Raw genomic sequence first — 15776 nt, 5'->3', positions numbered from 1 at the left:
GTATCATCAGCATAGCTGTGGACATCAACGCCTGGATAGACGGAGGAGACAAACAGAAGAAAACATTTTATAATCAGAATAAACCGAAAAGATTTGGTACATTTTCCATTTTATTGATAAAAGTCCATTTAAAAGAGAAAGAAACGAACTTTCCAACTGTTGAAGATTTATTGGGATGAAGAAATAATCCGCCGAACACAGGAACTCTTCCGCGCTTTTATTTAGTAAACAGACGCTGACCGGAACCGTTGGACGTGCGGATTGACAGTCGTGCGTCCAGGCGGCGGAGGCACACGCGCACAGTCCGTGCACCCACACAAAGAAAGGTACCTTAAAGGAGGTGTTTAGGATGCGGGAGGACTGGGGGGCTGTTTGGTGTGATGTGGCTGATTTTGGTGCTGTTTGGGGGGGGGCATCCTGTGGCTGGCTGCGGGAGATCAGCTGCATGTCGGCGGCTGCTGAAAGCCTGAAAACCTGCAACTGAAGCCTGAAAACCTGCAACTGAAGCCGTTTTCTGTCCGTTTTAACGTCCCACCGCGGACCGGGGGGACACCAGCCTGGGGGGCTGCAGGACACCAGCCTGGGGGGTGCGCGACCCCGCTGACCTCCTCAGGGGAAGTTTAATTCTGCAGAAACGTGTTGCGGTGGAAGTCTCGCGGCTCCTCCAGACTGTACCGGACCGGGTCGCCGGCTCGGCTCGGCTCGGCTCGGGTGTCTGGCCGTGGATCGCGCCGTGGTGGGGGCTACAACGAGGCCTGCAGCCGGACTAGTCCACCACATCATTTCCTTTGTCGCTGCCCGACACGGCCAGAGGCGCAGACATAAGAAGAGCCAGATCTGTGTCGCCCACGCGGGGAGTACTGGTTAGTTAGCTGGGACTAGTTAGTTGGGTAAACATCTAGTCGAGCCTGGTGGTTAAAAGCACGGAGGCGTTTATGGAGACTGGTTGCTGGGATTCCTGCCCATAGCTTCCAGTTGCACCGCGGCCGTTCTTTCCAACGCTGCGCCGAATTCCGTAGAAAAATCCTAGAATTTACGTCTAACGCTCATTTCCAGTAAAATTATAGAATCACTTCTAGATTCTCATCTTTGTCCAGGATTTTGATTAAAATTTAGCACGGATATTTATAATACTTAGACTTGACAGATCTCAGTGCTGCATAGGGGGGGGTCCTGTTTTTACTTTCAACCAGAGTTCTTGTTTGTTGCCAAGGCTCGGTATGTCGGATGAAGATTCCCGTGCCAGCACAAGCTCTTCCTCTTCCACATCATCAACCCAGCAGCAACAGGAAGCACCCCCCCAAAAGAAACGAGAAAGCAAGGCCAGCATGAGCAAGACCTCCAAACTTCTGTCCACCAGCGCTAAAAGGTGAGCCTGCCGGTGTGTCTCTGCACCGGCTGCAGGATTTAGCCTCCATCTGACCCGACTGCTCTCCCTGCAGAATTCAGAAGGAACTGGCCGACATCACCCTGGACCCTCCTCCAAACTGCAGGTAGGGGGGCGTTGGTCTGAAGGGGCTGAAGAGGTGTGTGTGGGGGGGGGGGGCAGGGGGGAGGTAGGGTGGAAGCAGGGGGGAGGCTGGTTCTGGGAACTGTAAAACCCAGACCAGGTCTGGTTCTGGAAGCTGTAAAACATGTTGTAACACGAAACACGTTGGGGCATGTCGACGTGCTGGAGGGGGAAACACGTTGGGGCGTGTCGACGTGCTGGAGGGGGAAACACGTTGGGGCGTGTCGACGTGCTGGAGGGGGAAACACGTTGGGGCGTGTCGTCGTGCTGGAGGGGGAAACACGTTGGGGCGTGTCGACGTGCTGGAGGGGGAAACACGGGGCGTGTCGACATGCTGGAGGTGGTAACACGTTGGGGCGTGTTGACGTGCTGGAGGGGGAAACACGTTGGGGCATGTTGACTTGCTGGATGGGGAAACACGTTGGGGCATGTTGATGTGCTGGAGGGGGAAACACGTTGGGGCATGTTGATGTGCTGGAGGGGGAAACACGTTGGGGCATGTTGACGTGCTGGAGGGGGAAACACGTTGGGGCATGTTGATGTGCTGGAGGGGGAAACACGTTGGGGCATGTTGACGTGCTGGAGGGGGAAACACGTTGGGGCATGTTGACGTGCTGGAGGGGGAAACACGTTGGGGCATGTTGACGTGCTGGAGGGGGAAACACGTTGGGGCGTGTCGACGTGCTGGAGGGGGAAACACGTTGGGGCGTGTCGACGTGCTGGAGGGGGAAACACGTTGGGGCGTGTCGTCGTGCTGGAGGCTGTAACACGCTGGGGTGTGTAGACTTGCTGGAGGCGGTAACAAGGGGCGTGTCGACGTGCTGGAGGGGGAAACACGTTGGGGCGTGTCGACATGCTGGAGGTGGTAACACGTTGGGGCGTGTTGACGTGCTGGAGGGGGAAACACGTTGGGGCATGTTGACTTGCTGGATGGGGAAACACGTTGGGGCATGTTGATGTGCTGGAGGGGGAAACACGTTGGGGCATGTTGATGTGCTGGAGGGGGAAACACGTTGGGGCATGTTGATGTGCTGGAGGGGGAAACACGTTGGGGCATGTTGACGTGCTGGAGGGGGAAACACGTTGGGGCATGTAGACGTGCTGGAGGGGGAAACACGTTGGGGCATGTATACATGCTGGATGGGGAAACACGTTGGGGCATGTTGACTTGCTGGAGGGGGAAACACGTTGGGGCATGTTGACTTGCTGGAGGGGGAAACACGTTGGGGCATGTATACATGCTGGAGGGGGAAACACTTGGGGCATGTATACATGCTGGAGAGGGAAACACTTGGGGCATGTATACATGCTGGATGGGGAAACACGTTGGGGCATGTTGACGTGCTGGAGGGGGAAACATGTTGGGCATGTTGACGTGCTGGAGGGGGAAACACGTTGGGGCATGTTGACATGCTGGAGGGGGAAACATGTTGGGCATGTTGACGTGCTGGAGGGGGGAAACACGTTGGGGCATGTTGACATGCTGGATGGGGAAACACGTTGGGGCATGTTGACATGCTGGAGGGGGAAACATGTTGGGCATGTTGACGTGCTGGAGGGGGGAAACACGTTGGGGCATGTTGACGTGCTGGAGGGGGGAAACACGTTGGGGCATGTTGACGTGCTGGAGGGGGAAACACGTTGGGGCGTGTTGACGTGCTGGAGGGGGAAACACGTTGGGGCATGTTGACTTGCTGGATGGGGAAACACGTTGGGGCATGTTGATGTGCTGGAGGGGGAAACACGTTGGGGCATGTTGATGTGCTGGAGGGGGAAACACGTTGGGGCATGTTGACGTGCTGGAGGGGGAAACACGTTGGGGCATGTTGACGTGCTGGAGGGGGAAACACGTTGGGGCATGTTGACGTGCTGGAGGGGGAAACACGTTGGGGCGTGTCGACGTGCTGGAGGGGGAAACACGTTGGGGCGTGTCGACGTGCTGGAGGGGGAAACACGTTGGGGCGTGTCGTCGTGCTGGAGGCTGTAACACGCTGGGGTGTGTAGACTTGCTGGAGGCGGTAACAAGGGGCGTGTCGACGTGCTGGAGGGGGAAACACGTTGGGGCGTGTCGACATGCTGGAGGTGGTAACACGTTGGGGCGTGTTGACGTGCTGGAGGGGGAAACACGTTGGGGCATGTTGACTTGCTGGATGGGGAAACACGTTGGGGCATGTTGATGTGCTGGAGGGGGAAACACGTTGGGGCATGTTGATGTGCTGGAGGGGGAAACACGTTGGGGCATGTTGATGTGCTGGAGGGGGAAACACGTTGGGGCATGTTGACGTGCTGGAGGGGGAAACACGTTGGGGCATGTAGACGTGCTGGAGGGGGAAACACGTTGGGGCATGTATACATGCTGGATGGGGAAACACGTTGGGGCATGTTGACTTGCTGGAGGGGGAAACACGTTGGGGCATGTTGACTTGCTGGAGGGGGAAACACGTTGGGGCATGTATACATGCTGGAGGGGGAAACACTTGGGGCATGTATACATGCTGGAGAGGGAAACACTTGGGGCATGTATACATGCTGGATGGGGAAACACGTTGGGGCATGTTGACGTGCTGGAGGGGGAAACATGTTGGGCATGTTGACGTGCTGGAGGGGGAAACATGTTGGGCATGTTGACGTGCTGGAGGGGGAAACACGTTGGGGCATGTTGACATGCTGGAGGGGGAAACATGTTGGGCATGTTGACGTGCTGGAGGGGGGAAACACGTTGGGGCATGTTGACATGCTGGATGGGGAAACACGTTGGGGCATGTTGACATGCTGGAGGGGGAAACATGTTGGGCATGTTGACGTGCTGGAGGGGGAAACACGTTGGGGCATGTCGACGTGCTGGAGGGGGAAACACGTTGGGGCATGTCGACGTGCTGGAGGGGGAAACACGTTGGGGCATGTTGACGTGCTGGAGGGGGAAACACGTTGGGGCATGTTGACGTGCTGGAGAGGGAAACACGTTGGGGCATGTTGACATGCTGGAGGGGGAAACACGTTGGGGCATGTCGACGTGCTGGAGGGGGAAACACGTTGGGGCATGTCGACGTGCTGGAGGGGGAAACACGTTGGGGCATGTTGACGTGCTGGAGGGGGAAACACGTTGGGGCATGTTGACGTGCTGGAGGGGGAAACACGTTGGGGCATGTTGACGTGCTGGAGGGGGAAACACGTTGGGGCATGTTGACGTGCTGGAGAGGGAAACACGTTGGGGCATGTTGACATGCTGGAGGGGGAAACACGTTGGGGCATGTCGACGTGCTGGAGGGGGAAACACGTTGGGGCATGTTGACGTGCTGGAGGGGGAAACACGTTGGGGCATGTTGACGTGCTGGAGAGGGAAACACGTTGGGGCATGTTGACATGCTGGAGAGGGAAACATGTTGGGGCATGTTGACATGCTGGAGGGGGAAACATGTTGGGCATGTTGACGTGCTGGAGGGGGGAAACACGTTGGGGCATGTTGACATGCAGGAGGGGGAAACACGTTGGTGCATGTAGACTTGCTGAGGCGGTAACACTGGGGCGTGTTGACGTGCTGGAGGGGGAAACACGTTGGGGCATGTTGACATGCTGGAGAGGGAAACATGTTGGGGCATGTTGACATGCTGGAGGGGGAAACATGTTGGGCATGTTGACGTGCTGGAGGGGGGAAACACGTTGGGGCATGTTGACATGCAGGAGGGGGAAACACGTTGGTGCATGTAGACTTGCTGAGGCGGTAACACTGGGGCGTGTTGACGTGCTGGAGGGGGAAACACGTTGGGGCATGTTGACGTGCTGGAGGGGGAAACACGTTGGTGCGTGTAGACTTGCTGAGGCGGTAACACGTTGGGGCGGGGGAAAGTCTTCCCCGATGGTCGAGCGTTCGGATGAGATGGTTTTATTCTAGACAAAACCTGACGCATTTTCTGTCAGCTCTGCATGGTTAGGGTTAGGGACATGACGTTGGGTGCGCCGTCGTCATGTCGACGTCCTCCTCAGCACACCCATCCGTTCTCTCCACACTGCGTGCAGCTGTGCTGAAATGCTTTTGCTCTGTTCCCGCAGCGCCGGACCCAAAGGAGACAACATCTACGAGTGGAGGTCCACCATCCTGGGCCCCCCCGGCTCCGTGTACGAGGGAGGAGTGTTCTTCCTGGACATCGCCTTCACGCCAGACTACCCCTTCAAACCGCCCAAGGTGACATAAATCACTTGTGATGATGGAAAGGCTGATGGCTGGCAGGATTTCCATGTTTCCCTGCTGCAGCGCCTGCTTCCCTAACAGCTGTGGTCTGTAAATGAATCAGGTGTGTTGCAGCAGGTAAACATCCCGGCAGGGATCCAGTATTTTCAGCATCTCTTGATTGCTCTGTGTCGCTACGTAGCCTGCACGCAACACGTCGTCAGATGTTTATGTAACTGAGAGCACAGACGACGTAACAGCGTTAAACTGGAGGCGTTGCAGTGAGCAGCCATGTAAAAACGCTCGTTGTCTCTTATCTAACTGAGCTCATTATCTTAGAACAACCGTCTTTGTTTTCTAATCGATTTAATCCAGAAAAACAACTTTCTATTTTCTCCCAGTGAATCCTTGAATCATCAACTGGGCTTTATTTACAGGCGTAGTTCTCATTTCGTCCAGTAGAGGGCGACATGCGTCTGCAGCAGGGAGAGTCCAGCTCCACTCCGCAATCCCACAGGTTGCGGAGTGGAGCTGTGTCCCTGCTCCAACACACCTGACAGAACTTGTGTCCCTGCTCCAACACACCTGACAGAACTTCGTTGGCTATTGGATCATACAATGGAAGCCAGGTGTGTTGGAGCAGGGATACATGGAACCCCTGCAGGACAGCAGACCGACTTCAGACACCCCTGGTCTGCGATGAGCTCCTTCCCAGATGTGGCAACATCAAACATTTGTTGTGTACTTTTATTTTCACATAAATTGTGTTTTCATGTAATTTTATATAACATTTATTTTTAAATGATCCTCCTGAATTATGGTTTGATAATTATTTCTAATTATGTTCTGGTTTGAAATTAATTTAAAAGTCATAATAAAAAAAATTTCATGTTTTATTTTAATTCCTTTTGTATTTATTTTTTGTCCCCACCTGCTTTTGTTATTCTGCTTCTAATATTAGCGTTGTTGTTGTTGAGATTTTACTTTTGATTTTTCATTTATCTATTTTTAAAGTGGCCCAGCTTCTAAATAAACACACATTTGACTTGGCACAAAGATAAAAACAGCTTTTTTTTATTAGACTAAGTTGTTGTTATCACTATTATTAGTAGTAGTAGTAGTAGTAGTAGTATTAATAATAATAACTAGAACCAGCTATTATTAAGATAATTGCAACTGTGAATGCCCATTTATTGAACTATGCTGAATGACTGAAATGAAATTGCATAAGTATAAGAAATTGGGGGGGGGGGGGGGGGGGGGAGCACAACTGAATTTTTTTTTTTTTTTTTTTGCCCTACATTGGTATTGAACCCATAAACTCCTGTATTGAAGCACTGACTTACTCACTATGCCACTAGTTCTCTTAGTTGCACCTTGGAAAAAGCATTTAAATGTTTTCCATTTGGGATGGGAACGCCTTTTTTTTTTTTTTTTTTTTTTTTAACTTCCAGCAGGGTATGATTCGTGGAATTGCAAAAACATGTGCGAGGTTGAACTAAACTCCAGTAAAGATGTGACAGACTTTATTGTTCAATGTGGAAAAACTTTTTTTTTTAAGTTTAAGATTTATCAAAGTGTTGAAATGTTGCAGGGAGCATTGTTGGAACAAATCCTTCATATTTAACTTGGACATTTGCAGATAAATTCCTTCGCTCCTTAAAGTGTGCAGCTGAGACCAATAGTTCACATTGAGCAGCCTGCAGAACTGCACGCCATCACACAAGTAACAGCCGACAAACAACAACGGAGCTATATGTTAAATGTTGCATTTGAACCCGGGCCTTGTATGTGTACCTGTGTACAAAATGGACCAATCGCTGAGCTGACTTCCATTTTGTCCAATCACTGGAGAGGATTTTAACATTTGGCAAAAATGGTAAAAAGACCAAAAGTCATGGCACATATCTCCTGAATGAGCTGAACAGTTTGATATTTGAATGGTTGAAATGAGGCAAAAGGTGTAGGAGGAGTAGCGTGCCAACCATTTTGCAGAAAAGACACTGGGGACGGGAAATTGATGAACCGGACACTGCAAACTGGTGCAGAGCTCTGAAACCCTGTCGACCAATCACTGTGCTGAATCTTTGCAAGGTCCAATCCGCATTTGTTTGGAAGGACTTTCATCCAATCACAAGGCTGAATTTATTTTTACAAAACGCTAAATATCTCAAAACCTAAAAGATTTAATTAAAAAAAAAAAACTAGAGTTAATACTTTTTATTAACTTTTTGTATAAGTTGTGCAACTTTCCAAGACAAACATTGCACAGACACCATTCTGTTTGTGTGAACAGTCAACACCACCAGCACAGCTTGCAGCTAAATCTAAGCACTTTGACGGAACAGTATGCAGTAGTTTGAAGGACTTTCACCCAATCACAAGGCTGAATTTATTTTCACAAAATGCTAAATATCTCAAAAACTACAAAGATTGAAGAAAAAAAAAATCATAGCATACATGTTCTGAAGGAGCTGCACAGTTTAAGATCTGAATGATTGAAGTGACTTGAACGGTGCAGGAGTAGAACGGCAAAGTTTGGCGGAATAATAATAAAAATGGCTGAACAGGATCTCCATAATGTGAATGCCCCCATGAACATTCACATTAATAATTAGTCTGTATTGACATGTTGTACCCTGCTCAGCAGACCGGTGCAGACTAACGTGGGGGATGCTGCTGAAGCCTCACCGACGGCCTACATGCCGTGAGATGATGTGAAAAATGCGTAAATGTTTGACTGATGGAAGGTGGACTGTCTGTTTCCAGGTGACGTTCCGCACGAGGATCTACCACTGCAACATCAACAGTCAGGGAGTCATCTGTCTGGACATCCTGAAGGACAACTGGAGTCCCGCCCTCACCATCTCCAAGGTCCTGCTGTCCATCTGCTCCCTGCTCACTGACTGCAACCCTGGTGAGCACACGGCTGATCCGATCCTCCCTCGCCGTGGTTTGGTAGCAGACGGCATGGGAAATCAGCAGCAGTAACGCAGACAGAGACGAGCAGCGGCAGCTTCGCTGAAGTCTGCTTCTCCTCCAGGAGCGGCAGCTCCCGCACCGTGGTTCACCGTGACGGTTCCCCTACAGACTCAACTGCATCACGCTCCTGCAGAGAGGAAAACCTCCAACAGGACCAGGAAGGAAAACCTCCATCAGGACCAGGAAGGAAAACCTCCATCAGGACCAGAACCAGGAAGGAAAACCTCCAACAGGACCAGGAAGGAAAACCTCCATCAGGACCAGGAAGGAAAACCTCCATCAGGACCAGGAAGGAAAACCTCCATCAGGACCAGAACCAGGAAGAAAAACCTCCATCAGGACCAGGAAGGAAAACCTCCATCAGGACCAGGAAGGAAAACCTCCATCAGGACCAGGAAGGAAAACCTCCATCAGGACCAGGAAGGAAAACCTCCATCAGGACCAGAACCAGGAAGGAAAACCTCCATCAGGACCAGAACCAGGAAGGAAAACCTCCATCAGGACCAGGAAGGAAAACCTCCATCAGGACCAGAACCAGGAAGGAAGACCCCCATCAGGACCAGAACCAGGAAGGAAGACCCCCATCAGGACCAGAATCAGGAAGGAAAACCTCCATCAGGACCAGGAAGGAAAACCTCCATCAGGACCAGAACCAGGGAGGAAAACCTCCATCAGGACCAGGAAGGAAAACCTCCATCAGGACCAGGAAGGAAAACCTCCATCAGGACCAGGAAGGAAAACCTCCATCAGGACCAGAACCAGGAAGGAAAACCTCCATCAGGACCAGAACCAGGAAGGAAAACCTCCATCAGGACCAGAACCAGGAAGGAAAACCTCCATCAGGACCAGGAAGGAAAACCTCCATCAGGACCAGAACCAGGAAGGAAGACCCCCATCAGGACCAGAACCAGGAAGGAAGACCCCCATCAGGACCAGAATCAGGAAGGAAAACCTCCATCAGGACCAGGAAGGAAAACCTCCATCAGGACCAGAACCAGGGAGGAAAACCTCCATCAGGACCAGGAAGGAAAACCTCCATCAGGACCAGGAAGGAAAACCTCCATCAGGACCAGAACCAGGAAGGAAAACCTCCATCAGGATCAGGAAGGAAAACCTCCATCAGGACCAGAACCAGGAAGGAAGACCCCCATCAGGACCAGAACCAGGAAGGAAGACCCCCATCAGGACCAGAATCAGGAAGGAAAACCTCCATCAGGACCAGGAAGGAAAACCTCCATCAGGACCAGAACCAGGGAGGAAAACCTCCATCAGGACCAGGAAGGAAAACCTCCATCAGGACCAGGAAGGAAAACCTCCATCAGGACCAGAACCAGGAAGGAAGACCCCCATCAGGACCAGGAAGGAAAATCTCCATCAGGACCAGAACCAGGAAGGAAGACCCCCATCAGGACCAGGAAGGAAAACCTCCATCAGGACCAGAACCAGGAAGGAAGACCCCCATCAGGACCAGGAAGGAAAATCTCCATCAGGACCAGAACCAGGAAGGAAGACCCCCATCAGGACCAGGAAGGAAAACCTCCATCAGGACCAGAACCAGGAAGGAAGACCCCCATCAGGACCAGGAAGGAAAACCTCCATCAGGACCAGGAAGGAAAACCTCCATCAGGACCAGAACCAGGAAGGAAGACCCCCATCAGGACCAGGAAGGAAAACCTCCATCAGGACCAGAACCAGGAAGGAAGACCCCCATCAGGACCAGGAAGGAAAACCTCCATCAGGACCAGAACCAGGAAGGAAAACCTCCATCAGGACCAGGAAGGAAAACCTCCATCAGGACCAGAACCAGGAAGGAAAACCCCCATCAGGACCAGGAAGGAAAACCTCCATCAGGACCAGAACCAGGAAGGAAAACCTCCATCAGGACCAGGAAGGAAAACCTCCATCAGGACCAGGAAGGAAAACCTCCATCAGGACCAGAACCAGGAAGGAAAACCTCCATCAGGACCAGGAAGGAAAACCTCCATCAGGACCAGAACCAGGAAGGAAGACCCCCATCAGGACCAGAACCAGGAAGGAAAACCTCCATCAGGACCAGGAAGGAAAACCTCCATCAGGACCAGAACCAGGGAGGAAAACCTCCATCAGGACCAGGAAGGAAAACCTCCATCAGGACCAGGAAGGAAAACCTCCATCAGGACCAGAACCAGGAAGGAAAACCTCCATCAGGATCAGGAAGGAAAACCTCCATCAGGACCAGAACCAGGAAGGAAGACCCCCATCAGGACCAGAATCAGGAAGGAAGACCCCCATCAGGACCAGAATCAGGAAGGAAAACCTCCATCAGGACCAGGAAGGAAAACCTCCATCAGGACCAGAACCAGGGAGGAAAACCTCCATCAGGACCAGGGAGGAAAACCTCCATCAGGACCAGGAAGGAAAACCTCCATCAGGACCAGAACCAGGAAGGAAGACCCCCATCAGGACCAGGAAGGAAAATCTCCATCAGGACCAGAACCAGGAAGGAAGACCCCCATCAGGACCAGGAAGGAAAACCTCCATCAGGACCAGAACCAGGAAGGAAGACCCCCATCAGGACCAGGAAGGAAAATCTCCATCAGGACCAGAACCAGGAAGGAAGACCCCCATCAGGACCAGGAAGGAAAACCTCCATCAGGACCAGAACCAGGAAGGAAGACCCCCATCAGGACCAGGAAGGAAAACCTCCATCAGGACCAGGAAGGAAAACCTCCATCAGGACCAGAACCAGGAAGGAAGACCCCCATCAGGACCAGGAAGGAAAACCTCCATCAGGACCAGAACCAGGAAGGAAGACCCCCATCAGGACCAGGAAGGAAAACCTCCATCAGGACCAGAACCAGGAAGGAAGACCCCCATCAGGACCAGGAAGGAAAATCTCCATCAGGACCAGAACCAGGAAGGAAGACCCCCATCAGGACCAGGAAGGAAAACCTCCATCAGGACCAGAACCAGGAAGGAAGACCCCCATCAGGACCAGGAAGGAAAACCTCCATCAGGACCAGAACCAGGAAGGAAGACCCCCATCAGGACCAGGAAGGAAAACCTCCATCAGGACCAGAACCAGGAAGGAAGACCCCCATCAGGACCAGGAAGGAAAACCTCCATCAGGACCAGAACCAGGAAGGAAGACCCCCATCAGGACCAGGAAGGAAAATCTCCATCAGGACCAGAACCAGGAAGGAAGACCCCCATCAGGACCAGGAAGGAAAACCTCCATCAGGACCAGAACCAGGAAGGAAGACCCCCATCAGGACCAGGAAGGAAAACCTCCATCAGGACCAGAACCAGGAAGGAAGACCCCCATCAGGACCAGGAAGGAAAACCTCCATCAGGACCAGAACCAGGAAGGAAGACCCCCATCAGGACCAGGAAGGAAAACCTCCATCAGGACCAGAACCAGGAAGGAAGACCCCCATCAGGACCAGGAAGGAAAACCTCCATCAGGACCAGGAAGGAAGACCTCCACCTGGAGGCTTCCTATTCCTATTAAACAGCTGGAGAACTGCTCAGATTCACGTTGTTGGCGTTTTCAGTTCATCAGACATGGCTGCGCGATGAGAAGCTGCTGTCTGTTTCTGGACAAAACAGACTTCCGTGCTCCGGTAACAGTTTCTAGGAGCTGTTGTTGATGCTCATCAGGCTGGAAAAGTTTACAGCAACATCTCTAATGAGCTGAGACTCTGCCAGCCTGCAGTGGTGAAAGAAGAGGAGGGAATTCCAGACTTATTACCTTCAAATGATCGTTCAGAAGACGAGTTAACACACTTCCCAGAGCAAAGGCAGCTTTTCAGGGTTGAATCTGCAGTTATGTCCGGTCCTGAAGAGGCTCCATCCGCCTAAGATGGTCTGATTTAATGGTGGAAGACGGACTGACTGTGCAGGCGTTTTTTCCTCTTTCAGGTCAACAGATTTTCTCATCCATCGTGCGATTACAGGAGAAATCACCACTGTAATTTGGTCGCAGCAGCAAAACAGAAGATCTCAAACTGCCTGAACATGCAAATGAACAGATATCTGCAAGTTAATGTTGCATCATCACAACTCTGCTCATCATCATAACTCACCTACACATACACGTCAAAACACATCCTACGCGTCATCACGCACCCCCCCGCGCGTCGTAACGCACACCTACATGTAGTAACGCAACCCTACGCGTCGAAAAGCACACCTACGCATCATAACACACACCTCAGTGTAGTAACACAACCCTACGTGTGGTAACGCACACCTACATTTAGTAACACAACCCTACGCGTCGAAACGCGCCCTACCCATCGTAACGCACACCTACACGTTATAACACACACCTCAGCGTTGAAGTGCACACCTACGTCGTAACGCACCGCCTACATGTCAAAACGCACACTTACACGTTGTAACGCACACCTCAGCGTCGTAACACACACCTACTCGTAGAAACGCAACCCTATGCGTCGAAACACACACCTACGCGTAGTAACGCACATCTACATGTAAAAACACACACCTACGCGTAGTAACGCACATCTACATGTAAAAACACACACCTACGCGTAGTAACGCACATCTACATGTAAAAACACACACCTACGCGTAGTAACGCACATCTACATGTAAAAACACACACCTACGCGTAGTAACGCACATCTACATGTAAAAACACACTTACGCGTAGTAACGCACATCTACATGTAAAAACACACACCTACGCGTAGTAACGCACATCTACATGTAAAAACACACACCTACGCGTAGTAACGCACATCTACATGTAAAAACACACACCTACGCGTAGTAACGCACATCTACATGTAAAAACACACACCTACGCGTAGTAACGCACATCTACATGTAAAAACACACACCTACGCGTAGTAACGCACATCTACATGTAAAAACACACACCTACGCGTAGTAACGCACATCTACATGTAAAAACACACACCTACGCGTAGTAACGCACATCTACATGTAAAAACACACTTACGCGTAGTAACGCACATCTACATGTAAAAACACACACCTACGCGTAGTAACGCACATCTACATGTAAAAACACACACCTACGCGTAGTAACGCACATCTACATGTAAAAACACACACCTACGCGTAGTAACGCACATCTACATGTAAAAACACACACCTACGCGTAGTAACGCACATCTACATGTAAAAACACACACCTACGCGTAGTAACGCACATCTACATGTAAAAACACACCTACGCGTAGTAACGCACATCTACATGTAAAAACACACACCTACGCGTAGTAACGCACATCTACATGTAAAAACACACCTACGCGTAGTAACGCACATCTACATGTAAAAACACACACCTACGCGTAGTAACGCACATCTACATGTAAAAACACACACCTACGCGTAGTAACGCACATCTACATGTAAAAACACACTTACGCGTAGTAACGCACATCTACATGTAAAAACACACACCTACGCGTAGTAACGCACATCTACATGTAAAAACACACACCTACGCGTAGTAACGCACATCTACATGTAAAAACACACACCTACGCGTAGTAACGCACATCTACATGTAAAAACACACACCTACGCGTAGTAACGCACATCTACATGTAAAAACACACACCTACGCGTAGTAACGCACATCTACATTTAAAAACACACACCTACGCGTAGTAACGCACATCTACATGTAAAAACACACACCTACGCGTAGTAACGCACATCTACATGTAAAAACACACACCTACGCGTAGTAACGCACATCTACATGTAAAAACACACCTACGCGTAGTAACGCACATCTACATGTAAAAACACACACCTACGCGTAGTAACGCACATCTACATGTAAAAACACACACCTACGCGTAGTAACGCACATCTACATGTAAAAACACACACCTACGCGTAGTAACGCACATCTACATGTAAAAACACACACCTACGCGTAGTAACGCACATCTACATGTAAAAACACACACCTACGCGTAGTAACGCACATCTACATGTAAAAACACACACCTACGCGTAGTAACGCACATCTACATGTAAAAACACACACCTACGCGTAGTAACGCACATCTACATGTAAAAACACACACCTACGCGTAGTAACGCACATCTACATGTAAAAACACACACCTACGCGTAGTAACGCACATCTACATGTAAAAACACACACCTACGCGTAGTAACGCACATCTACATGTAAAAACACACACCTACGCGTAGTAACGCACATCTACATGTAAAAAAACACACCTACGCGTAGTAACACACCTCAGCGTCGAAATGCACACCTACAAACATACATGGTGAAAGTAGACACCGCTTTTCCTAAATAATCCATGCAGATGACACATACATTTTATTTAAATCAATAAAAATGATCTTTTGCTGCACAGCAGCAGGATATATTGACCTAATTCTCGAGGTTAGATGATGGTGGGCACACCTGCTGAGTCGCTGCAGGTTTCCTAAAACATTTTCACTCCCTTCATGTTTTCTTGTGGTTTCCCCAGGCCGCTGGGAACCGTCTGCAACGTCTTCATGTGGAACAGCTTTAACCGAAGATCAAACCCGTCATCTGACAGAAACTAAAACCAAATGTTTCAGTAGCTTCAGCCTGATTGATTATTGATGTGTATCTGGAACAAACAGGAGATGCTGATGTGTCCTGTTTTTGTTTCCACAGCTGACCCGCTGGTTGGAAGCATCGCCACACAGTACACAACAAACAGACCAGAGCACGACAGGATAGCCAAACAGTGGACCAAACGCTATGCCACATAATCAGCGAGGCCGCCGCTGGGCGATGACCTGGGCAAGGGGGGGGATACGGGGTCTTGTAGCAGAGGGTGGGGGGTAGGATTGGTTTTTATTTTGGAATTGAAGTTTTAACTCCTGACGTATTTTTTGCTCTTGTCTCTTGCCCGACTATAACCAGATCCGGCAGGAAGTTTGTGCTTGAAGACGGACATCAACACGGCTAGATGAAACGTGTCTGAGCGTGATTCCCAGTCTCACATGTTGGTGTTTGCGTCCTCTCCAGAAAGAAAAGCTGTTTTACACATGTAGACATGTTTAGATATGGATGGATATTGGTTGTGATTTGTGTTGAGTACTGATGTTTGTTTTTCC

At 50.4% G+C, this 15776-nt stretch overlaps 1 protein-coding gene across 1 annotated transcript; it reads left to right on the top strand.

The window, feature by feature from the left end:
- Positions 1–259: 259 nt before the first annotated feature.
- LOC306769895 (ubiquitin-conjugating enzyme E2 E1-like) lies at positions 260–15468 on the top strand. The gene is made up of 6 exons (XM_079258660.1): positions 260–326; positions 1214–1369; positions 1443–1493; positions 5561–5693; positions 8448–8595; positions 15331–15468. The coding sequence occupies exons 2-6, from the start codon at positions 1221–1223 to the stop codon at positions 15426–15428; spliced, it is 579 nt and encodes a 192-aa protein (XP_079114786.1). The 5' UTR covers positions 260–326; positions 1214–1220; the 3' UTR covers positions 15429–15468.
- Positions 15469–15776: the final 308 nt, after the last annotated feature.

This window comes from Telmatherina bonti, assembly GCF_933228915.1.
Source record: "Telmatherina bonti genome assembly, chromosome: 19".
In the NCBI taxonomy this organism is placed as follows: Eukaryota; Metazoa; Chordata; class Actinopteri; order Atheriniformes; family Telmatherinidae; genus Telmatherina; species Telmatherina bonti.
Note: the sequence above shows the minus strand (reverse complement) of the source record. Positions and strands in the feature narration are given on the sequence as shown.

What these genes read in the sequence shown, in the direction of transcription:
- LOC306769895 (XM_079258660.1), top strand. Translation starts at nt 1,221, where the DNA reads ATGTCGGATGAAGATTCCCGTGCCAGCACAAGCTCTTCCTCTTCCACA. An exon ending in CTGTCCACCAGCGCTAAAAG is followed by an intron (nt 1,370 to 1,442) that starts GTGAGCCTGCCG and finishes CTCTCCCTGCAG; the next exon opens with AATTCAGAAGGAACTGGCCG. An exon ending in GACCCTCCTCCAAACTGCAG is followed by an intron (nt 1,494 to 5,560) that starts GTAGGGGGGCGT and finishes CTGTTCCCGCAG; the next exon opens with CGCCGGACCCAAAGGAGACA.